General features: G+C 36.7%; 1 protein-coding gene across 6 annotated transcripts in view; it reads left to right on the top strand.

Annotated features, from left to right (window-relative positions):
• HDAC11 (histone deacetylase 11) overlaps positions 1-25,664 on the top strand; it is a 32,633-nt gene that overhangs the window by 2,761 nt on the left and 4,208 nt on the right. For 5 of the 6 annotated variants that reach the window (XM_030043405.2, XM_030043402.2, XM_030043404.2 and 2 more), the window contains 8 exons: positions 728-876; positions 3,572-3,672; positions 10,122-10,238; positions 15,247-15,289; positions 16,728-16,804; positions 18,557-18,619; positions 20,682-20,778; positions 23,894-24,072. In XM_030043405.2, coding sequence (XP_029899265.1) covers positions 810-876; positions 3,572-3,672; positions 10,122-10,238; positions 15,247-15,289; positions 16,728-16,804; positions 18,557-18,619; positions 20,682-20,778; positions 23,894-24,072 — 744 coding nt within the window. In that variant the 5' untranslated portion in view covers positions 728-809. The remainder of the gene's footprint in view (positions 1-727; positions 877-3,571; positions 3,673-10,121; positions 10,239-15,246; positions 15,290-16,727; positions 16,805-18,556; positions 18,620-20,681; positions 20,779-23,893; positions 24,073-25,664) is intronic. The other variant, XM_030043408.2, reaches the window with a different exon arrangement.

Genomic DNA, 25,664 nt, shown 5'->3' with positions numbered 1-25,664 from the left:
TGGAGGGAGGGTAAAGGAAAGTACTGGTTAAGGGTTACAGGCGTGAGATCTAGAGTTGAGAGCATGTCCTGTGGTTGTATGCTGTGCAGATAAAAAACCAACCCTCTTTACTGTTGCTGAGCTGATCACAAAATAACCTGTTGCTCCTAGGAAAGGACCCTAGAAATCTTTCCAACCTTGCCTTGTTAGAAGTATCGTGTGTAGGAGCAGTGTGGTTTGGTTTTTTCAATGGTGTTGTTTTGATACAGACTTTAAAAGGTAAGTCTAGTAATGTATTTGTTGAAGGTTATGTTGTCTGGAAAACCAGATGCGCCTTCTAAGGTAGAGGTGCCCCTTCACGAACTTGGAAAGACAAGTGGAGAGAAGCAAATGTTTCCATTAATTATTGTCTGCGATGAACTTCATATGCATAATTCGTTAATGTACATTCTTCGGTCTTCAGTATTTTTTATTTTTTTTTTTCCCCCAATACTGGTTAGTTCAGGAGTATAACTGTACTGGTTGTAAGTGAGGCATGTTACTCTCCCTGACGTTACTGCTGAAGAGCAGTTAAACAACCGAGTGTTTCCTTCAGTAACCGTTGGAAATAGCATCTTCAGGAGTCCTTCCTAATGTAAAGTTGGTATTAATGAGGACTCTAATTGGTAATTTGGGATTTTAGTGAAAAACGTTCAACTTCGTAGATAGTTGCTAAAAATGGTGACTAATTTGTTTTTTGCTTTTCAAGGCCTCACAGAACCGAGTTGTATGAGGATCCTCCATCACCATGCTGCCCTATCGTATATTCTCCAGACTACAACATCACGTTCATGGGACTTGAGAAACTGCATCCATTCGATGCAGGGAAATGGGGAAAAGTAATCAATTTCTTGAAAGGTAAAATAACAGAAGGTACCTCTTAGACCAACATTTGCACAAAAGCTAATAGAAATCATGTAGTTAGTGCAGACTTATGTTCATAATTACTAATATAATAGTGACTGTGCATCTTCATTGCTCATTGTGTAGATTTAAGCTATGCTCTTTAATCATATTTGGAGTGCTTTAGTTTTCTGTTGTATTTGCAGACTTAAATCTTAGCAAGTTAAATTGATTGTAGGGTTTCTGAGGTGGGTTGGATGTCATGTGTTACACATTGTTGAAGATCTTTCTATGCAGTACTTAAAAGATGACATTGTAATGTTAGAGCAAACATCCTACACCAGGGTTTTTTAATACAAAGGACTTTTATACAAAGTCCTTTGAAAATGTATTTTCTAGCCTGCTCCACTAAATAAACCCACAATTTTGGTTTCGGCTCCATTGTGTCTGTGCAGAGTGAAACTCATGAAATGTGATTGAAAATTCAAGCTCATTAAATGATTTGCTCTCCCCAGAGGCATGACTAATACTAATCAGAGTAACTAGTTTGGTTCATTTCAGTCTGGCCCAGAGCTTTACAAGACTGTGGGTAAAAAGGAGGAAGGAGAAATATGAGCACAGCAATGTCTTGGACCATGTTAAAGTATTTCTGGTCTTTGCGATTTAAATGTTCCATTGCTTTACACCTGGTGTAGCAGGAACTGGGGCATTCCTTTTGCTTGTGAAACTACAGGTGTTAATGATTGGCTTGCTGTGGGGTGTAACTTAGTTATTCAACTTCAACTGCAAACGGTCTACTGGCAAATGGCGCTTTTCAGGCTGAAAGATAAGTGCATCTTGTATAAATCTATTCTTTATCAACCTCATGATACTCTGATAATGTTTGGGAAGAGCTGTGAGACGCCTCTGGTGACAGGCAGGACTTTTTGTGACAGTGCTCATTATAGCTGTTTAAACAAATTGGAAGATACAGGCAGAAATACATTAAGGAAATAAAAATGTAAGAACCAAGGTTAGGATCAGGGCCTATAAAATCTTGGCATCTCTTCATCTAAAGTTTAAGCTTGCTCATCAAATTAAAAAAAACCCCAAAAACCCAAACTTCTTCTCTTGCCAAGACAAAGGTTGTCTGAGAGCCAGGCCTCTTCCATTTATGTGGTCCTAATGACTCCTTCAGCTGATATTTTTTGCAGTTAAGTATTGCCCTTCCAATTGTAGGCTGCCTTGTACTCATTTAAACTCGGTTAAATGAATTCTAACGCTCCATTTAGTACCTGAGTTTTGGATCTTCCCTCTAACAACCTTAAACAATTAAGTCTTGGGTTCCATGACTATTTTCTTAATTAATCAAAAGCTTTGCCTTTCTGCTCCTTCTCTGTGTAAAGTCTTTTCCTCTAGCTCTTTTCTATGTGAAGCGTCCACTCTTTATTCTCAGCCTTTCACAGAAAATTAGTTTTCCCAATCGCTTTACTCCCCTTGCTTTGTAAAGGAGAAGGAAGCCACAGGATACCCCAGGGTGCTCTTGGTTTTCTCTGGCTGTGTAGCAACTCCTGGCAACAGCTGACCTACGCTTTTCCCTATCACGTTCTAGAAAATCACCAGTGAAAATCTTTTTACGCTTACCTTCTCCTTCCTCAAGAATGAAACTGTTAGTAGTTTGGCTTTCTGTCTGACACCAATGAATGAATGAAATGTTTCTCAAGCCTCAGTCAGGAGAAACATAAGCTTGCCAAAACAAATATTGTTGCAGGTGCTGTTCTTGTATAACACTTCAGAACAAAATCTCTCACATGTGAGAGTTGTTTTCTTCCTCCTCCAAGAATAAAATTGGAGAAAAGGTACAGTCTTAGAAGGCTGCAGCTGTGCAGCAATTAAATATCAAAATTTGTCTGGGAAGATCAGCATGATGCCTTATATTTGGTGTTTGTAGTGATCATGTGCGAAGCAATGTTGTTTTTCTGCACTGCGTGGCTTTTTTAGTTGACCCTAACTTGAACTTTCTGGCAAGTATATCCAGATGTATGCATTCGAACATATTATCTTTGATCACATTCTGAAATCTTGGAGTGATGTTTTGTAACTTGCTCTTATAAAACTAGGTTTTTAAATAACCTATCTTTTGGTCTCTAAGGGGGAGAATTAATAGCTGGTCATTGGTATTTCTTGAAATTAAATGGAGGTAGGGGTGTGACAGAAATATCCTAATGAAGTGTAAGCATTCGCTTCCGTGAACATCCAAGCAATTATTTTGTTTTGAATTTTGATTATCTTTTTTATTCTCCTCTGATTTAGGGAATTAAATACTAGTATGAACTGCAGAGTTTCTTAAAGCATGTTAAGGAATAGTGAATATTTGATGGTACGAGCACCAAGATTTCCCCAGTGTATCAAGCCCTAGACTGTAAGGAGTCTTGTGATTCTTTTGTGCATGTCCATCCTCTGTCACTACCTGTCTTCTCTTTCAGTTTAAACAAGAAGTTACCCTGATTCCACTCTGAAAACTGTCTGTAAACAATATTTACCATATACACACTACCTTAATAGCTTACATGTGTAGAGGGTTTGTATTTGGATAATTTGTAAACACTGAGTGCTTTACATAACAGATGAAGTTATTGCATCAAGGTCAAAGTAGCTTCTTTGGCAGGGTGGAATATGGGAAGTTAAATGATGGTATACAATGCCAATTGTTATTTCTTTCCTGTTTCAGAAGAAAAACTAATTGCAGATGACTTGATTGTACAGGCACGGGAAGCTACTGATGAAGATCTCTTGGTTGTTCACACAAGGCGCTACCTTAATAAATTAAAGGTGCTGTACTTATTAATGTGTTTTTCAAGCAAACTGTCTAGAATTAGTGTCAAACGCAACAGATATCCTACTCTATTTGTTACAGAATGGACTTTTACAGATTATAGAATGGTATATTTTGATAAGATTGTCATTGAGAATACTGAAAGAAAAACGTAGAAATAGTAGGCAATTCACACTACAGAGGGGTGGAGGGGAAAGAGGGTCTACGATGTTATATGGGTGACCTGAAATGATATTTCAGAAAAGTTAAATGAACATAAGGAAAATTTTAATGTTTGAGATGTAAATAATATTCTCCTTAGTACCAGGGTTTTAGTCTTCAAAAGTGTAAGTTTTGATTTACTTTAGTAAAATATGGTTCTAAAATAAAAAATACATTGGAGAGCACTAAAATGGAGTACTTTATTGGATGTTTTTTAATGCAAGGATTGCTTTATGGGTTTGGGGTTTATGTAATCTCAAAAGAGCATCTGCTTAGGGATACTGTTGTCAGTCCGTTGTGGTGGGAAGTACTGGCTTCATACTTAGACACTGCCTGTATTGGTGGAATATGGAGAGAGTTTAAAGTTCAATGTAGGGGCATAACCTTGCATGTTATCTGTGTGTGAAGGTTTCCAATACCAGCTCATACAGGATTACATATTCACAGGGAGTAAAGAGCATTCATTGGGTATTTCTAAATGAAACATCCATTTGTTATACTTCAATCTAACTTTAAAACATAAACATGAGATCTCTGTTTCTGAATATATTCAGTCATCTGTAGGTGGAATTGGATAGTAGGTGAGCGCAGGTGACATTGCTTTTGTTTTGCAACTCTTTACTTGGAGGGCAGAGAAGGGATTTTTATGAGAAATCCTCTTCCATTTCATAATTCAAAAGACGTTATTTTGAGTCATCTTTGCCCTTCCACAGTGAGAGTCCTTTTACTGCTATTTCTGGAATGTTTTATTTTTCTGTGTAAGGGATCTATTATTTGTGTGAACTTTTTTCACTCTTACTCCTTTTCTGAGTTCTCTTATGTTTCTTCATTCTGTGCTATAAAGTTACGTGCAATTTCATACATCATTAGATTTGATCTCACTGCAGCTATTCTTGATATTGAGCTTTTAATTCCATAGAACCACCCACCTCTTTTTACTGAATCACTTCTTTGAAGCAGGGTGTAATGTGCATAGCTCAGTTTGGAATACCATAATAATATTTTTAGTACCTACAGGATGGCTACACAGGGAATTGTCTGTATAACTTGTGTCTTGGTGTTCAAAACCAGTACTGTCATGTGCATTCAGATGTGATTAACCGTGTATCTCTCATTCCCCTTTTCTTGAGAGAATATTTCCTGCAACTGTAGAAACTGGAAGATGTTGTATTGGTCATGCCAGCAAATTCCCACCAAGCAGTGAAGATAAAAGTGCTTAGTTGCAAACAAAAAATAATATGGTGAGACATGAAAAGGCCCTGGGTATCCTCTGTATTGCCTTATCCAAAGTCTGCTGTGCTTTTTTTTTTTTTTTTTTTTTTTTTTTTTTAAATCCAGACAAATACAGATCCACCACTAAATGGCATAGTTTTATGTTAGATCAGCTCTAAAGAGTACAAAGGTGCTTGCATTTCTGGGAATGCCTAGGTCTCTTAAAATAATTAGATCACTTGAGTATTCATTTAAAATTTGAGCATGAATTTGGTAGGAAATTCCATACGCTTGCAAGAAGAGGTGGTGTTTGGTATCTTAGCAGCAGCTGAAGAAGCTGGCTGGGGGTTGGTCGAAGGGAAACAAAATGGTATGCATGAAGTAGATCAAGCAGTACTGGCAATTAGTTCTGTGTTGGAAGGAAGGGTCTCCCTGTTACCCTGCTTTAGGTAACATGACTAGTCCTTACAACAAAATTTGGCCGCCTTTTGAATTCAGGTGATTCCCCCTCAGTTATTCCTTTGAAGAATTTAGATCTCTAAGGTAATGACTGGACTTCAGATAATTTGCTTGCAGTACTTTTCCACTTACTGCTTTTTTCTAGTGTTATGTAAAATAATGAATTTCCTGCATATCAGCTTTCTGAAATTTTGGAAGGAGATAGGCAATGAGGTTAAAGCTAGTTTCAGACCATTGGAATGCAAGATGTGCTTTTCTGAAAGTGATCTGAAACAGGTGATCAATCAATTGAACTTAGAAATTTTAATCTCTTTTATGTATTTGCAAATTATGTAGGTTTAAAAATAAAAAGTTAAGCACTTTATTAGAAATGTAAATTTTTATGCCTAGTGAAAAGTGGATTGATGTGATTATAGGGAGTGTTGTCTGGTGTTCAAGTGCTTGTGTACTTTGACTCTTGCCTGGTCATGTGAGTGCATCTGCCAGGAGACCAGAGGTACCTGCCTCTTTGCTGCATGGTGGTATTGGCAGTGTGCCTGGGCAAGGTGGTAGGACTCTCGGGAATAAAGGCAGTAGAAGCAGGCTCATACAATAATCGGTTCAGCCTGTGATACTTCTGGCTGGTTTAGGTGTTTAGATAAACCAGCACAGAATGCATCTTGGGCTGTGTGCATTCCTTAAGTGACCACAGGTGACTTGGCACCTGAAAACATATGGGTTTGGTTTGGGAAAAAAGGGCACCTTCAGAAGTCCTTAAAATTCCCCTGTCTGGTTCCTCAGTTCATGCAGTTCTTGTGCTGTCATCCATTGTCTCTGTTTGCTCCCTACATTGTGCTTTTTCCTTGCTCACTTCTTCTGAACTTCATTGGTGAAAAATTTATGAAGGCGAGTGGTGGTTTGCTGTAAAATGTTAATTTAAAAGGTCATGAGAGCAGGTAAATGAATTTGGTACCTTTTACTGAAATAGTCATGCAGATGTTAATGTGTCAGGTAGAGGTCTGTAGGAATATAAAAAATGTTATTTTAAAGGTAATGATATTTGAGTATGTTTGGAGAAAACGCTAACAAGAATACTTAGTCATAGGGAACAAGGTCTGACAGGTTTCAGTATTTACACTGCTGCACAAATGCTATAGGGCACTCTTTGCAGCTGAAGCAACTGGTAAACCTCTTAAGGATAAGGTGGCATTTGGTTAGCAGTGATTTGCTTCTTTACTTTTAATATTTCCAACTCATTGGTTGGGAGACTGATGCACCAGTATTATTTCTTGGCTGGTTTGTTTTCTTGGGTGTGTCACCTGGCTATCATTGGTTTCTACCAGTGCAGTATCTTATTCCTAATGATAATAGTGCCTTCATACCTTGACTTGGAAACTTTTGTGAAAATTGCAAGCTTCCTACTCTCCTTTATGATTTTATTTTATGTTAATTCAAGCTAAAAACATACTTTCTTTATCTATTGAAGATGGACCCAAATAGCTTTGTCCCAGGCAAGCTTCTAAATATAAAATCAGGTTAGGTGCTTGGTGTTGGATTTGTAAGTCCATGAATTTTCCCTTGAAGCTGTGACTAGCTCCAGGAACTTAGCAAAGCTTTAAGCACGGGTTAAATTTAGGTAGTAAAGAGCAAGATTGCATATTTTTTAAAAATTTAACGTGTTGTTGGCTATTTTAAAATGCTGGAATACGATGAATGTGTAACTTAAAAGGCAGTTCATCAGAGGTTGGTTTTGATCATTAATGTGCTGTTTGTATTAATCCAGGATGTATCAGCATCAAAGCAGCTACTTTAGCTTTATCTTTGTAATATTAGTTTTTCAGTTTAACTTTTAGTCCTTGAACACTAATAATTTGAAATAATTTGTAAAGTCATTTAAACTTACTAAGAAGAGTTTTTATGGTTAAGGAATTAAAGTTAATAATAATACTTTATAAGTGAAGTCCTGCAAGAATATCCTCATTATGTATATGTTATTATGGAGTTTGGGCTTAAGCAAGGAAAATAAAGAACTCTTGAAGTTGTGTGGGTTTTTCTGTTTGTTTCATTTTGGTTTGGGGGTTTTTTTGAATGTAGCATCTTGGTATAGTGTTACACTTAGCCATATTTAATGATATTGCCTAGTAGTTAATTTGGTAGGAGGCATGTATTAAAGGAAAATATACCTGGTTAAGGGTTAACTGGACTTCTTTACTCCTTTTAAGGAAAAATTGAAACTTAAATTCATACATTGCATTATTTATCCAAAACACAGGAAGGTAAATAATTTAAAAGATCTTATGATACTGGCAATAGAAAGAAAGAAAGAAAGAAAGAGTTAAATGGAGTTGATAACTAAAAAGAATAAGTGAAGGCATGTTATTGAATAGTGTTTATATATGATTATTACTCTTCTCTGAATCCAGGCCAAGTTTTAATTTCTGTTAAGTTACATAATTAGATGGCTACAAAACTTTACTAGAGAATCAGTAACTTGATGATGGCTGAGTGAGAGCAAGTATCTACCAAAAGAAATAGTAACTGATATGATTCTGATATATGCAATTTGAATGCAAAAAATAGTGATTTAAAAAAAAAAATTGAAGGGTTTGTTCTATATGAAAGGAAACTGTTATGTGTAAAGAGTTGTGTTATGGAAGCCAACTGACAGCCTGGAAAACATAATTAATGTAGTCCTCATTGAAAATAATTTTTTATTTTTACAACAACAAAAAGTATACAATTATATAAAACCAATTTCTTTTGATTTCTTTTTCAAGTATATACATAGCTGCTCAGAGAATTTATTGCAGGAAATCTTGGAAAACAAAATTATCATGTTGAAGAAAAAAAGTGCAAAACTGTCCACAGTTTCAGGCAATATATTTCTCAATTACTATCATGGTGTTTTTTGAGAAGCATTTTCATTAGTCTATAGCTGCATTTTTGAACCCCAAGACTTTCCTCACAGTCAAATGACTTCTCCCTGGTATGTTAGGTATTACATAAACACAGTAAAGGACTAAGTCTGGAGCAGTGAATGTCTTTGGGCTTGGCACTGTTCTGTAAATGTCTTCAGCTGCAAATAGAAAGCTTTGCTTACCCTTTACTCATACCATGTACGGATTTCTTGCATTTACTTAAAAACCTGCAGCAGCATACATGTTGATTTGAGTCTTTATTGCTCCCACTTCTTCCTGTTGAGATTAAAATTTTTTTAAACTGTGTTAAAACTTTCTGCAATTTCGTTATCATCATTCACATCTGAGATCAAAATTTATTTTATGCAAATGTGACCTTTTCAATTCTATATTAGAACAAGAGGATTGAATCTAGTTTTTTTACATTATACTTCTTTAAAGCTAAAATATCTTGCAAAAGGACTTTATCAAGATTGACTGTATTACAAAATAATCAAAGCACTTTGTTAATGATGGAGACCTGATAGTATGGTAACAGAATACTGTCTTACAAACCAAAGTACTAAGAGCTTAAAATGAATTGTTGACAAAATATAGTTAGTGCTTAAGAACTTTATGAATAATGCCACCCTTCCACCCCACCCAATAGTACTTTGTAGTTGAAACATTGATAACTGGGAAGCCAAAGTAGCTTAAGTTTTTCTGAGTATCAGAGTACCCTGAAATTGGCATGTGATTGTCTTTGGTTAAAATTGACCACTTGTATACATCCTATCATTTGTAAACAGACAGCTAACAACAATTGGGCAACAAATGTACTGAACCTAGTTAAATTTCCTAGTGTTGAAGAAAATAGGATCTGTTCAGAATCCTTGTACAGGGTGTCAAATTCATAATTCTCTGTTCCTGAATATTTCAGATTGGATGAAGAGGTAGATTCTTGCTTGTGACTTAGGCTTTGAAATATATTTAGAAGTGTTATCGCTGGTAGCAATGTTAGTAGAATTTCTTTGAAGTAATCTATATGTGTTGGCAAAAAAAGCATTTACATATTGCAAATATTTTGTGTTCTAACCTTCAAATCATATTCTTGATGATACGACTTTTTAACAGAACGTTTCCTTGAAACATTTTCCAGAAGTGTTTAATATGCTAAATAAATTTTAATCAGTTCTCCATGCTAAAATTTGCATTGTGTGTTCACTTAAGTATTTGAACTTCTCAGTCGAGTTGTCTGTTTGTTTTTCCTTTCTCCTTGGTATATCCTTTTGACTTGACACAGGAAAAAATATTTTAGGTTTGAACAATATATCAAGCGTAGCTTACTATTAATACTGCTGAAGGACATTTTACAATTCTTCCTCCCAATCCCTGGCGTATTAGATTTTCTGTAATACCAGCTTGCTGAGAAATGGCTGATTTATTACCATTTGATACTAAAATCTGAAAAACCTAGTGATGATGATTGAAAGTGATGATTCTCATAGTTACCAACTCGCAGACAAACCTATTTGGAGGTTACTAGTAAGTACTGTTGTGGTCACCTCTATCTAAAAATATTAAAAATATTGCTAAGGACCTGTGAGCTCTGTTTCAGTAAATAGCAACTGATCAGAGATCTAAATGTCATCATTAAGACAGGCTGCATTTAATTGGAACTTTTTTCCCCCTTGTAGTGGTCATTTGTTGTGGCTACAATCACAGAAATTCCACCAGTTGCCTTTCTTCCCAATTTTGTTGTTCAGAGAAAAGTGTTGAAGCCTCTACGAACCCAGACAGGAGGAACAATAATGGTAAGGTGCTCTTGATTCACTTTATCGTATTTAAATCTGTTGATCAAAACACTATAAACTTGTGAGTTGTAATATTTTGTATAACTCAATGGCTTGAGCCCTGGAGGCCTGTAGAAGGAAGTGAGTTAGTGTACAGTCCTAAACATGAGCAAAGTTTGCCACTTGTTAACAACTACCAAGGTGAAGGACATACCTGATTTTATGGTCCGTAATTTGCAGAAGCGGAGGAGACAGTAAGGGGCAGCCTGGGCAAGCAATGATAGATATGGCAGGACTTAGGGCAGCTAGAGAAAGTGATAAATACAGGCAAATGCTAGGAATGGGAGGTTTCAAAATTGGTAATACAGAAGCTATTTTTGAAGCACAGATTTACCAAACAACCTTGGTACTGTACGGGAAGAGAAGAATGGTTTGGTTACTCTTGAGACTAGGTAAGTGTTTAAAAATCATATCACCTTGCTCATTTTAATGATTAAAGTTAGTTTATCTATTTTTTCTATTTTAAATACTACATAAGCAGCTCGGCTGAACTCAAGTGAGACATAGCCTGTTTTACCTTAACAGAATTGTTCTCTAATTAGTTAAATGAATGCTCTGGTCAGAAGAGCTCTGTGTTGCCAGACATTTAATTTTGCCTGAGAATTGCCATTAGAGATGTTGAGGAAGTAGGAGGAAAGAAAAGTTAATAGCTGGAGCCAAGAATGAGTTATTTAAACAACGTATTGAGGAAAAGATACCTTCATAATTGTAAACTGGTAACTAATGGAACCTCTTCTGCCCTTTTTATCATTCCTTGTCATATTAGAGCTAGAGTTCAGGAACTATATAGCATGATGCTGGGAGTAGCTGGTAGCAGTCCTGATGTCTCTTTGCAGGTACTGAGCTGTAACAGTTACATAATGGAAGACAAATAATCCTATCTGAAATCATTAATATTATGCTACAAATAGCTCTTTGGTGCATTTTAGCTACTCTTCCTGAAGGTAGCTGTTACAGTGGGTGCACGTGAAAAGGATAGAAGCCCATATTGCTTTTTCTGTATCTCTTTGAAGCCAGTTATTGAAGAACACTATTCTGTGGCTTGGCAAGCCTTTCAGAGTATGTCTATGCCAGACATGAGAATATGATTTATTGCAACTACTAGATATTAAAGGTGAGCAAGACTGGGAAGCCATAAATGAATGATAAAATAATAACATTACTCTCAGAAATAGGATAATAATAGGTAGCTTCCCCTTTCTGTCAACAGAAATGTAGGTACTTAGTAATCTGCACTGGAATCAAGGTTTCTAATTTTTAAATGCTTACCTTCGCGAATGTATCAAGAATTCATTAAAGGCATAAATAATGTAAAGAGCTCTTCCATGACTACTGCATAAAAGGCACCGCAGTACAGTTTTCAGAAAGAATGAAAAAGGTCAAATCTGTTTGAGTCTGACCTATGAGAATGTGAGTGAGCCAAAAGTTTGGTGAAGCAGTTCTCCAAGTCTTTAATTTTGTGGGGCTGATGTGAGATTAACTGTTGCTACTATCACTTGTATAAGTGGATCTGGGCACTATTAAGTTTCAGCCCTCTTGGGTTTTACTACGTGAAATGAAACGAGAGAGCCAGTTGTTATCAGATTTTAAGTCAAGATGAAATATCCTGCTTTTCTGTTGGATTTACATTTTTAATGATAGAACTACTCAGTGCTCGATTCTGTATCGGAAAAAAAAAAAGGCAATTTCTTTCAGTGTTTTAGCACTCTGTTGTTAAATCTGTGTCCCACCAGCTGCTGGATTTGCAAGTGTGTATGTAAAAGTAACTCTGCCAGTTGTTGTTTTTGCTACCAAAAGGTAGTAGAGAAAGGAATAGAGTGGACTGGCCAACTTGTGACTGGGCTTAAATATCAACTGTTAAGATTCAGAAACATCTTCTAACAGTGCGATATAATTGTTTTAAGCATGTCATCTTAACTCCCTTTGTAATATCCAAAGCAGTGGTCATAGATATTTAAAAATCTGGAGCTCTTTGAAAAGTTTGAGTATATCATCATGTTTGAGCTGTGTTGCAAACTGGTGCATTTTATTATTTATAATGAGGAATGTAGTGTTTACGGAATGTAGCTCTTCATGGTACTGTGAAATACTCAGAGTAGTTGAAAAATGTATTGACATACATATGCATGTGGTCAGAAGAATCTTGTTTATGATTGGAGGAAAAGGTGAGAGTTGTAATCACAGCAGAGAAGTAGCAAAGGAATATTTCCAGTAAGTTTTTGAACATGGGGATAGTGGAGGGAAAGATCAAAATGTCACCTCATTGATGCTGAAATTGTCTGTGTGCAGTGAGTTAACTACTGCTTATTGCTCTGAGCTGTTAAAGAAAAATGGCCAGCGGTCTCTTCCTAAATCATGAGGACAATAGTGAGTCCTTTGACATTTACCATGTTTAAGTACCCTTGCATGTTGCTGAGTCTGGTTTTAATTCAGGCTTGCGAGTGGGAAATGGCTTTCTTTTATAAAATAGAAGTTGTATGTATCTTGCCTATCTTGGACTCTGTTTCTCCAACTACTGTTCTCACCTCTTAAATCCCATTTCCTAATTCTACTTTAATTCTCTTGTGTTGCTCTGCTTTCTTGGATGTAGGTATTAAGGTGAAAGGATAGTGAGGTAAGGAAATATGTGAAAGCATTTGTACAGTGTAGCAATATCTGGTGCTTTTGTTGAAGCTTAAAAGTCTGCATAAGCATGAGAAAACCAGATAAACTACTGAAAATGTTAAACCAGTCTTTAAGGACAACTTAAGTATAGGAGTTTGGAAAGAACATGCTAGGTTCTGGATAAATCTTTAGACTTACTGGATTACGGCAATAGGCTAGATAACAAAAAGTGCTACCTCCTTTAGTAGGTGTTAACTGGCAAAAGCAGAGGTGGTGGAAGTGGAGCACAGTGCATCTCCCTAATACAAATCTGCATAAACCACCTGGAACGCTTTCTCCTGGCAATTTACCAGCAGGAGCTGGAGATAGCACCAAACTAGTTTTGTTGATATTTGTGTAGTCATCTTGCCTTCAATGGACTGCTGGGAAGTTTGGGGCTAGGTTGACTTTTTTTTTTTTAAAGCTGATGTTATAGACTGGGTAGTAGTAGAGAGAAAGAATTCTGGTTTCATGTGGTTCATATAGTTCAAGGTGCTTAAAAATTTTTGGTTGTCGCTCAAAGAAGTAGCTCCGTTCTGTCTCCATTTAGTCCATCAGCATCACTTCAGACTCCTGGTCAGTTCTCTCTTCTGTGCCATATTTCTGACTGCAATCAGTAGTGATTATTGAGATGGGGGTTTCTGGTCTGCAGAGTCCTGTCTGAATAGGAATGTGCGGAGTCTTCTGTTATGATAGCCACGCTGACTTTCTGTACAATATTTATGAGGAATGAAGGAAATGGTAGAAGAGAAAAATAATTGGCAAAAGTCTAGTTTCCTAATATTCTACCTTTGATGTTTCTTAAGGGTCTTGACAGTACGCATATGTGAAGTCTTTTTCAACTTGGTTCTAACTAGACAATACTTTTATATAGTTTTGTGATGTTTTTCATTGTGCTTGTGTTATCTTTAATTCATAAAGTGTGTTCACTAGTTATGAATGTGGTCATGTAGAAGAGATAGCCACTAGTTGTCTATTACATCTTTGTGTCATGCCTCCTGAAATACACGTGACGTCACTGGTCACTTTTGGATTGATCTTGATGCCATGTGCTGTTATTTTTACTTTTTTTTGTTTTTCATTATGGGGAAATAGGTATGTACTTTAAAAGCAGTTTTGATTTGTCAGACAATAAAATTTGTACAGTACCAGTCAGAAGTACAATCTTCTGCTATTCCTGATGGTCCTGTTTATTGTGAAAATTCCTGTTGAGTTTCTGTACTTTTTAATGATTTTCTAGCAATATGGGAAGATTGTTTTTTGGTGAGGAATCCCTAGGAAGTATGCTAAATCACAGATAATGTGCTTTCCCTGTGACTTAATGGGTTTTATAGTTCAGAAATTACAATCTTTTCTCAAGATCTAATTTGTGTAAGTTAGCACACTCGTAACAGGGTGATGTTTACTTTCCCAGTAGTTTTCTTAATACTAAATTAGAACTGTTCAAATGTAAATATTGGTGATGAAGAATTCTCAACTGTTCAAACTTCCTTTCACATATGATGTGTAATATGTTCTTTCTGTGATTATGGAAAAAAATAATCTGGTTTTACCCCCCCCCCCCCCCCCCCCCTTATTGATTTATAGTTCTGGCTAGTAATATCTTCTGGTTTTTAACATGACACTTAAGGAATACTGCAGTTAAACACTTGCTTGACTCTTCCAGGCCAAAATAAGTCAGGTTTTTCACTTAAAATTTCATGATTTAAGCCTTTTGTATCTCTTCCTGTCAATACTTTCCCTTCCCTGAATGTCATTTGAGTTCAAAGGAGAGATACAGGCATAGTTTTTCTGTAGTGGAGGGGAAAAGATTGGTAATATTCTATACTATGCATGCTATATAATTTAAAAGTCACAGAACACTTTATATTGTAGCATTTTTCTGTCCCCACCCACAGCTGAAACTATGTTAATCTGTATTTTCAGGATTTTGAGCTTACATTCCTCCTATTTTTACATGAACAGGAAGGATATTAGGAGATTCTTGCTCACTGTTTACTCTTGCCACCACTTGTACTTTCCCCTTTCTCATTTGTCTGCTAGGGGTCGGTGTTAGTCTCTGCAAAATGCAGTTAGTTTTAGATCTGTTCAACTGCCAGAGAATGAAATACAGATGAGGTATCAAGTATTTTTTCAACTAATTATGCTGAGGATAGTTTTGTATGGCTCGTATTCAGAGCTCTGATGCAGAATGACCTGCAGTGGTAAAACAGCTGAAAATTCAATGGGCATGTCCGACTGCCAAGAGTTGCATTTGGGGTGGAAGCAGACAGTGTTAAATGGTTGCCTCGTTCATTCATGAAGTTCTCACCGTAATTTTCTTAAGGCAGGAAAACTTGCTGTTGATAGAGGCTGGGCGATCAATGTGGGTAAGTACAAACGTCGTACATTAAATGATACTTGAAATAATGTGTTTAAAATCGTATCATTTTCATTTAGCACAATGTGTATTCTGTTTATAATAACAGAATGTGACTGGATTGTGTTTAACAAAGGTCAACTCTAAAGGAAAAAAATGGAAAAAGTACTGGATTTGTTTTCTTATCCACTATCACCCGTATTGCAGTTTTATAATTACATAAAATATTTTTTGAAAGAAAAAAGATAACTGGATAAAGGTATGGTATCATATATAAGGAAAAGTGTTTGGATTGAAGTTGTGTGGAAAAAAAAAAATAAGGAAAAATTTGGAGTAAATGTAAATATTTCAATAAAATCTTTGTTTTCATTAAATTATAAAGTAGTTATCATAGATCTTAGCAGCAGCTAATTTATATATTATACCAGATCAAGGGATTGGTTGATATGCTGGAGAGCAGGGCTGCACTAGTTAGTGTCTATATCTGGCTGTGCAGTTTTTCCTGAAAAAGACTTGAATGAACAAATTATGAAGAATATAGTGAATATAAATCTGCTCTCCTGCTCATAGTAAATAGCAATGCAAACCCAGTAAACTATTGAAGCAATATTTTGTGTCATGTAAGACTTAGCTTGTCGTTTTCACAGAGCTCATCAATTCTGGGATTTTTCCGTTATTTCTTACACGTATTTTTTGCAAAGTGAATATCCAATGTTAAAAATTAAATAGACATTAAAAACAAACCCAAAAGCCTGTCATATTTACTGATATATAACGTGACCTTGTTTATGTTTCTTGCTTAGGTATTTGTAGTGGGTGTCTCAGTAAAAAGTTCTGGTTTATTATATTAAAAATATGTTTTGGGCCGGGGAGGTCTAAGTACTTTTTTTCATGTGAAGAGTGTGTGTGTTTGTGTTTTAAAGAGGAGTTCTTAAAAGTTTCTTCTGGCCTGAGTGTTTGCAAAAGACAATGGCGTGTGCAAATAACACCATAGTTCTTAGTTTGGTATTTTTTTTGACCCGGTGTTCAGCATAGGAAAGAACTTTCCACATGTCCTTTCACCTGGCCTGTAATGTTAATTATGCAACTCCAACACGCCTGGAGGAGTTGAACTTTCAAAGCAGTATGCTTTGTCGTGGAGGCACCATGTGTTACATATATATACATTTCTCAGTTCTTCGGGTGCTTGCTAGATGACGGGGACAATTCCTCTTAATCTGGGCTTCTGCACATCCTTTGCCTGATGGTCTGGTAGGCCACACGTAAGATCTGTACAGAAGCCCCGTGAGATGTTTTGCATTGCTAGGTAAGGGTTTAACAGTTCTAGGTGCGGTATTTGCTAAAGAAAAAAAAGTGCCTGACACGTAAGTGATCTCTTGTCTCTTTGCAAAGACCATCAATGTTCCTTAGTATCTAGCTTTTCACCTCTTCAACATTTTTATGTTTAGGTGGTGGTTTTCATCACTGTTCAAGTGACAAAGGTGGAGGATTTTGTGCATATGCTGATATCACACTGGCTATAAAGGTAAGAAGTACTCTTAAACCAGTATTTTCTACTATTTGTGCAAAGGGAAAAAAAATCCACACAAATTCATAAGAACTAATTTGCATCTTAATAGGAGAAAATAAAGCCATCTGTAGATGGGTGGGAATGGGAAAATGGTGTGGTACTTGATGCTGCAGAACATAACGCGTATGCAGTATTGTTAAGTGGAAGGGAAGAGTTGCAGGGGTCAGAATTATGAATGTAAATATGAACCACTACAATTGCATTAATAATGTCGTCTTAGGGAAAAAAAACCATTCAAAATCAAACCAGATTGACTTTTAATATCCTTAATGATAATTATCCTAGCCTTGCAGTTGAACCTGAAAATTCCACATTAGTTTTAGTGGTTACAATCAAGACAAATGCAGAGACAGAAATCCTCTCTCTGAATCAAGCTGCACTATACAGTGCTCAGACTGGTTCAAATTCATGAATAAAAATGTGAGTGTCTCCAAAATAGTCATTGAATGTGAATGAATACATTTGGTATTTATCCGTTGAAAGGCTGAAGCAAGAGCCTTCTGCAATTAGGGCTTATTTTTATCAAATGTACTATGGTATATTTGTATACTAGAATATTTATAAAGTATCAGTAATAATCAAACATAAAAAAGCTCTAGTGATTGCAGCACACTATGACATAACATCCTAATTTCTGTACGTGGTAATTTGCAGGAAAGTAATCCACAGTGTTCTATTTTCCCTATCATTAAAATACAGATTGAGAAATTATAGTGGGTGACAGTTTGTACAAAATCTTTGGGTTTTAACATGTCTATATTAAAGATAGTAACTTGTCAAAGTTAAGACTCAAAGAATTAAAAAATGTTTTTTTCTTCACAGACGTGGAATGAGAAATGAATTCTGTTACTAAAAGTGGCTTTAATGCATACAGTCCCTACAGCAGCTTTTCCTAAATGGTAGATTTCATGCTTATACAGTTGGGTGCCATCACAGTGGACTGTTTCTCCCTTCCTGCTGACAAGCCTCACTTGTGCTATTGTTTGTGTCTCATGAAGTTAGCTCCTCGACGTTTTGGGGCTCGAGCAGCTCTTGCTTCACCCTGTCCCAACCCACAGTTGTTGCTGTTGCTGTCTCCGTGCTGTCGCTGGTTCCACCCCAGCCTCTGACAGCACCAATGCCACGGTCAGCTTTACGATCCCTAGTTGGACCTGTCCTTTTCCGTCTGGCTGGTGCGAGAGCAGAGATGTACCAGCTATGCCTGTGTAGAGCCAGCATTACTACAAAAGGGTTTATTGCCCTGGGCTTCAGTGCCGTTGGGCTTACGCCTTATTTGCAGAGTCCACGTTACAGGTTAGTGCAGGATGCTGTAGGAAGACATGTCCTTGATCCTATGTTGTGTCTGGTACTTTGTGGGAGAAGGAGGAGATGAGTAGAAATCTCTTTCTTCCCTCTCTCCACCAACTTTCTCAATAGGTAGGCAGATGCCTGCACAGATGACTCTGAAATGCATGCTTCGTGCATTTCACCTGGTGAAAATGTATAGGTTTTGTTATTGTATAACCACAAAAATTATCTTTTCATGTGAAATAACTAGAGCTTTTGTAATTAAATATATTAAAATCATTTAGCCATTTATTTGGTGAATGAAGTGGAGGCACACTCTACATTCAAATCAGAACAGTAATATCCTGTGCAAGCTTCAAGCCTCCAGTTTAATCTGTCACCTAACTTCGTAATGTTCTCCATCTTTGTTTATATATCCAGTTCTTATTTGAAAGAGTACAAGGGGTATCTAAAGCCACAATTATTGATCTGGATGCTCATCAGGTGAGTAGCTTACTTGTATTCAGCAGTGCAGATGTTTTGCTCGAAATACAAGTGTGTAATAAATACCATTTTTTCTAATAGTAGTATAAACTGTCAACTTGCAGAATACAAAGTTAATCATAGATGATGGAAACTGAACAGTTGTTTAATTATTTTATGGTGCAAAAGGCTGTTAAGCCAGTTCAGTAAAATTAAACTGAGTTGTAGCTCCATCGTGTGGTTGGATGTAAAAATATTTTTGAGTTACATACTGATCTGAGGCATAATGGTCTCTAGAGTAGATCAGTATCCCAGAAGAAACAAGAATCTCTTAAAACAGAATTACAGTTATTTCAGCATGCGTGATCATTGCAGCAACCTTTGCAGGGGATGAATTTGACCTTCAGTGTTTTAATGGAAAGCCTGGCTTCAGGCTAATGAAGTAAAGAATACATCATTCTTCACCTGGTAAAGTGATTTACTGTGGGTACTGAGAACAAATCTCATCTTTGGTGGGATTTCCAAAATAAATCCTGAAGGGAGGGAAATAGTACTTTTAGAAAAGCAGTTAATGCACTAAAATTATGTCCAATCTGAAGCATTGAAGATAATTTATTATGTGTAAATAAACCATTTTTAAGTAGCTCCATGGCAGTGAGGAAGCCTAATGGCTGCAAGTTTTCCATCTTCTGTCATTTCTCTTATCTGCAAGTTAAGGCATCCTAAAATTACCATGAAATAAGGACATAGATTATGCAATAGAAAGATGTTTTGTGTTCATGATTCTCTTCAGCCATCTCTGTCAGGGTGTACATTTTTTTGTGCTTTTCTGGCGTGTTCTTTTGTTTTTTAAGAACTTCTTAGAATGTATTTTGATTTTCAGGTATCATGCTGGTAATCTCGGTCTGCACACTAAATAACCCTTTAGTTTCCTTTCTTTGGGGAATGAGAGGTGTGTGAAGTAGTAGCTCAGCAGATCCTTTTTAAGTATGCAGATACTCTCATCTTGTAAGTGTTCCAGTTCTTGGTGCATTGGCGAGTTTAACCTTTCATAAGAAAATGGTTTACCCAGAGGCTCTCGTATTCCTAGATTTCTGTTCATGAACTGTTTATTTGTGGACCAAAGGTGTTGAAGAAATAAGTAGGTGTTGCCATTTTTTAGCATAAAGAAATGCAATTCTGGTGCTTCCCATTCCCTCTTTCACACAGATTGACTAGCTTCAGCCCAGTGATTCTTGGAAGGGAGGCTGTAGCAGAAATATAGCTTAACTGTCCAGGGACATAAATTATGTAACTGAATTACAGAATTAAATCTGTGGAAATGTCTGTTTTTGTAGTTTAAATGAAAGTCTGTTGGGGGTAGGGGCCAGGGTCCTGTATGATACACTGATTTCAACAAAATTATCTTGGCAATTGCTGTGAAAAGATGATTTTATACTAGTGGAAAAAAGTCTAAATGAGAGCCAAAAGAATACTATTTAAATTCAGAAATGGGGGGAGGGGAAATACTGAGAATCTGAGTTTTTTCCTGAGCATCCATCTTTACACCCAATACAATCTTTTTGTAAGAAATTCCTGGTGTTAAACGATATGTTAAACTGTTGGGTCTTTAGTGTTTGTAATTTTTCCAGGGATTACTTATCTCACCAAGGCTTGAATTGTCAGAAGAGCTGTAGTCAGCTTTATTTATTTATTAATCCTTGTATAAGACTATCAGAATCTCTGCAGCAGTTGAAAGTGACTTTTTTTTGCACAATTGGAAGACGAGAGATTGCTTTTGTGATGCTGCTGGAGACAATTGGGTTCTAATTTTTGTTGTATTTTTCTTATATGTGCAATGAGATCTATGATAATTACCTTCACAGAGATATTAGGATGTTGATTTTGAACCTGCTGTCTTCAGACTGATACTGTCAAAGCCCCCAGAACTCTACACCTCAAAATAACCTTCAAGACTATAAATAACGGAATGACAGAGGAGTTTTAAATATTAGATCTTTGTAGTCTGAATTACTCTAGCACTTGTAGATTACTTAATTCTGTGTTAGTATGCTAGGAATAGCTAACTGTAAATTTTCTTCAGGGAAATGGCCATGAGAGGGACTTTATGGATGATCATCGGGTATATATTATGGATGTGTACAATAGATATATTTACCCAGGGGATGGATTTGCTAAACGTAAGTATAATTGAAATTCATATTCCAAAATGTGAAAGACCTACTGTGTTGTTAAATAACTTCTTCATTTACTAATAAGCTTCCTTGCAACAATGTTAACTAGATTTTTTTTTTTTTTTTTTTTTTTTTTTTTAAATTTCACATTGGCCATACGATTTTCAATGATCACTGTGATATAACACAATAGTGTTAATGCTGTAGTGTTTTCCCTCGCTTCTGGAATGAATTTCTGGAATGCAAGGTGTGGGTATTACCTGGACTTTGTTAGCACTCCATTCAAAAGCTCATGTCGTGCTTAGAACAGCGAGTTAAATAATCCTTTTGATTTGAAGATAACTGTTAGAACCGAATCTTTCCTTTACACTAAATTTATAGAAGAATTCACTAAGGATTAGCTAATACTGCGTAAAAAGGTTTCATGTTCTTTTGAAAGTTATAAATTAAAACATATTTAGGTGTTGTCTTTCCAGTAGAACTTGTTTTATAAGCATCTAGAGAACAAGATGCATCTGAATGTGAAACAAGTTGGGAAGCAAAAGGAAGTCATACAAACATTAAGAGCTGGTGCTTAATTTTTTTGTTGTTGTTTGTTTATCCCTACTGTGATGTACCTATTGTGTCTGGTGACCTGTCACAATCAATGAGTGGGGTTTTGATAATGGTTAAATTGGAATGTGAGAGCCCAAAGTTCATTTGATCTTTGATTCTGTTACACTGTCAATTATTACAGGCTTAATTTGTTACCTGAATCATAGTTTACTGGGGGAGATGTTCTTCTGCTGTTGAATTTCTTCAGTGATGCTGTCACTCTGAAAAGCCTACTTAATTTGGATTCTTGGCAAGAATTAGGTGCAGTGCATTGTACTTCTGTTATTTAACTAGTAAAGATTTTTGTAGTATATGTATTTCAAGGTATTAATCTAAAAAAAGACCATTTAAAGCACATCCTGTCTGTAAGCAGACAAATTGCAAGCAAATGAAGGTATATTTTTTCTAAGAAAAGCATTTCTTTATTCATATCTCAAATGGCAACATTTTGAACAGATGGATTAAGACCAAAACAAAGTAAGCCCTTGTTAGCAAATCTGAAAAACTGAATTCACCTTTCTCCTGTGAAGCTGGGAATACTAGCATTCCCTTTCTACAGCTGAAGCGTGAGGTGCAGAAGGCTGTGGCCAAAGGCATGTGAATATGTAGTTCCTTGTAGTTTGTGTAAGGGTATCTAAATAGGAGTTCAGTGGCTAAATCCTTTAAACTCTCTCCTGCTAGGTGACCAGACGAAGATGAGATCAGGGAGGGCATCTTTTTGAAGAGAGGTCGAGGCTTGAACCTGGGAGTTTGAATTCTTAGGGTAAACTCTGATTGCTCTCTCCCTGGACTTTCTACTCATTTTCTCCATGTTTTATTACAGGAGTCTCTGTACATTTTTTTTGTCCCATGCACTTCATTAGGGGCGGGGGGGGGGGGGAAGACTAGCTAACACTGCCTAATGCTTAGCCATAGGCATATTGAGTCCCTAAGGGGAAGTAGTTTGGAATTACACAGACGTTTAGGAAGAGAAAGGAGATGGATGGGGAAAAGGACTAGTTCACTGAAGGGTGAGCATAAAAAGTTGGTAGCTGAAACTCAAGGCCTTAAAAAAGTGTTGCTGTTTGTTTGAGTGTCATTTTACAGTTTTCAAAGCTGTAGAAGTACATTCTCTAGTTAGCAAGAGATGGACAAAAGGGTGTCAAATGCAAAAGCTGTGTTCATTCTAACCTACAGATGCATCACCGTGTCCCTCGGTAGTCCCTGCTCTGGATAATAACTAATCTGTAATTCTGTGTTTTGTGGTGGAGATGAAGACAAGAGACCTGCAGAGGCATGGAATCTTATTCACGATTGTCTCAACTTCTTAATGGTTTCATCAGAACAATACTTATTTGTCCCCATGCTAATGTGTTTACCTCCTCCTCTAAAGCTCTATCCAGCTAGCGGATTCTTTACCCTGAAGAGGGTCTAAGTGCTGTTTACAAGAGCACAGCTGTGCAGACTTACATGAACATTTATATAACAATAAGAAAATAATTCAGGAAAAATATCATAAAGGAACAAAATTCTTTGAAAGTAATGTTGATGCAATGAAATAAAGAAAAAGAATGCTTCACTAATGCTGAACAAGGATGGAAAGCAGGAAAAAAACCTACCCAGCAATCACAAGAATAAATAAGTATCATTCTGTGTTGAATGCATTCATGCACACTTGGTGGGTGCTGACTCTACACTTCAGATTTAGGACTCCAAGGCATTTAATTGAAGGCATAGGGTATAGTGAGGTAGAAGTCATACCTTTTAAACACCTCTGACGTAGAGTTGATGAATTCAGATTTAGAGTTCACATAACTCCGTAAAAGCACCAAAAGCTAGGCTGGAAAACCTTGGGTTTCTTTCCTCTACCTTCTCAAGCCTCGTCTTCTAATGCTTTATTAGAAGCATTAGAAATAATTTGATTTAAATTAAGAATAGATATTTGCTCTTCTGGTAGGATTACAGGGTAAGAACATTAAATTGAAAATGCTTGGGGCAAAGATGAATCTTGTTATACATTCATAAAGCAGTTCACATAAATTCATGATCCCTTGCTGTTAGCTTTGAGTGTTGTGATAAAAATAAAACATCTTAATAATTTCTCAGTGATATTTATCTTGTGTTTTCCCCCAACTGTTTCCTCTGCAATAGCAATTTGGTGTTTTCTTTCCCTTATGCTTTATTTAGATTACTTTTAATAATTTTCTTTATGATTTCTTTGCTGATTGGTAAATGGACATGCAGATCAGCTGCTTTTCAGTAACATTTTCCACTTGTGTCTCAGATTATTCCCTCCCTCCCCCCCCCCCCCCCCCCCCCCCCCCGCATCTAATTTTCTGTCTTCAGTGGAATTTTTTCAAGGTCATTGTGCTTACATTTGCTGGGAAAACAAGTAGTTGAATAACTTTCTTTAATTCAAGGTTCTGTGAAAATGCAGCGTGTTTACAAAATTTCCAGAAATGTTATCTCTTTCTCTTGCTTACCTAAATCTTGTGTTTTTTGTCAAAGCAATGCTTTGGTTATTGAGTAACATCGAAACATTTTCTAGGTGCCATAAAACGCAAGGTGGAATTAGAGTGGGGTACAGAGGACACAGAATATCTTCAGAAGGTACATACTCACGTGGAAGGAGCATTAAATGAATTAAAACCTGACATCATTGTTTATAATGCTGGGACTGATATTCTGGATGGCGATCCTCTGGGAGGACTAGCTATTTCACCTCAGGTTTGTATAATACTAAAATAGCTACAGTCTTTCACTCCTCAATAGATACTGAAGGCAGTCCTGAGAGTGACTTGTGGCCATTTGTTAGATGAAGGTAAGGTGCATACTTTACACTAAACCAGAGCATTTTCCTGTTACAGATATGTATCGATACATCTCTGTTCCTCTTTTTGCTATATTTTTTTTGTTGTGTCTTCCTGACTAAATATTTTTGTTCTTCAGGTGCCTGTTCCAGTATCATTTGTCTCCTTTCTAAAATATACTGCTTTTGAACAGCAGTAACCAGACAGTAACCAGAGAGGCATATATTTTCACACTTCACTTGACTCCTATTTTTCCTGTTTGGTTTGTTCGTTCTTTGTTTCTTTTACCCTCACATAACCCATTTTGCGATGTATTTCTTTTGTCACCTGCCCCCAGTGTGTATCTTACACTTAATTTCCTCTGTAGCACTCCCAGCTGTTTTAAATTGCTCTTCTGGTATCTTCCAGTCCTAGCAATTTTGTGCAGCCTGTCTGTGTATTCTTAGCAAATGAACAGATTTTTTTTTTTCCCTTTCCTCATTCTTTTCTATACAAATATCATTACCCTTTTACAGTTCAGTTTACCTTCTCTCTCCCCAGATTGTTACCAGATCTAAATTTTGATTTATTCTGCATAGCTTCGTAGAAGTCTTCACCTTCCAGATATAACAAGTCTGCTTTTCTCAAAATAAACAAAAATTTACAGATCTTGTATTTCCTCCATTTTTTTAAATGATTCCTTCTCCGACAGCTCCTCAGTTCTGTGTGTCTGCTGTTATCACATTTGGTTTTCCTTTAGTGTCTACCAGTTCAACATAGAAAAGTGCTTTCTTGATTTGTGAGCTCTCGGATTCCCTTCTAATTGAGCCATCACTCGATCTGTTCAGTTTTCATTCTATTTTGCAGTACTTTAGTTCTCAAATGCGTCCTTTTGAACAGAGCTTTAGTTCCTTGCTGAGTTTTATTGGCTTCCTTATGTATTTCCTCATTCTTATCGTCTCTGTCACTGAGCAGCTGCTTCGTTGCTTTCTGACTGCCTGCCACGGCCTCGGTGGACCCGGGGTGGAAAGACTTGGGAGCCACTCTGAGTCTCCGGGTTTTGTTTCCATGGCTGTGTAGAAGTCTCTAAGGAGAAAGGAAGAGCTGAGGGGCTTGGCCTCGTTTAGTTTTAACCTTGGAGAGGAATTGACCTGATGTGTAAGATCTCATTTGATAGAGCAGAGCTTTTTGGAGGGCAGTGGCCACCAAGAGAAATGGAAGCTAGTGTTAGATGGAGAATACTTTAAGATGTGCCTTTTCAAAAAATTTTCTGCCATTTGAGAAGGAGCAGTGTTAATTGCCAAGAAAAATGAGTTGCTGGAGCTTGTTGGGTGCTGTGTAGGGAAAGAGACAAAATGTGGGGATGGGGAAAGAAAGGTGAAATGATTCTTCTGGTCACAAGTAGAGATGAAAGGCAGAGTGCTGTTTCTCTGCACAAGCAGTGGCTCGGGTCCCTGATGGAGAAAAGGTTTCTGTAGCTAAGGCTTCATTTTCTGAATTGAGGGTAGGGTTTCTTGTCTCTCTAATCTT

This window comes from Aquila chrysaetos, chromosome 20, assembly GCF_900496995.4.
Source record: "Aquila chrysaetos chrysaetos chromosome 20, bAquChr1.4, whole genome shotgun sequence".
Classification (NCBI taxonomy): Eukaryota; Metazoa; Chordata; class Aves; order Accipitriformes; family Accipitridae; genus Aquila; species Aquila chrysaetos.
Note: the sequence above shows the minus strand (reverse complement) of the source record. Positions and strands in the feature narration are given on the sequence as shown.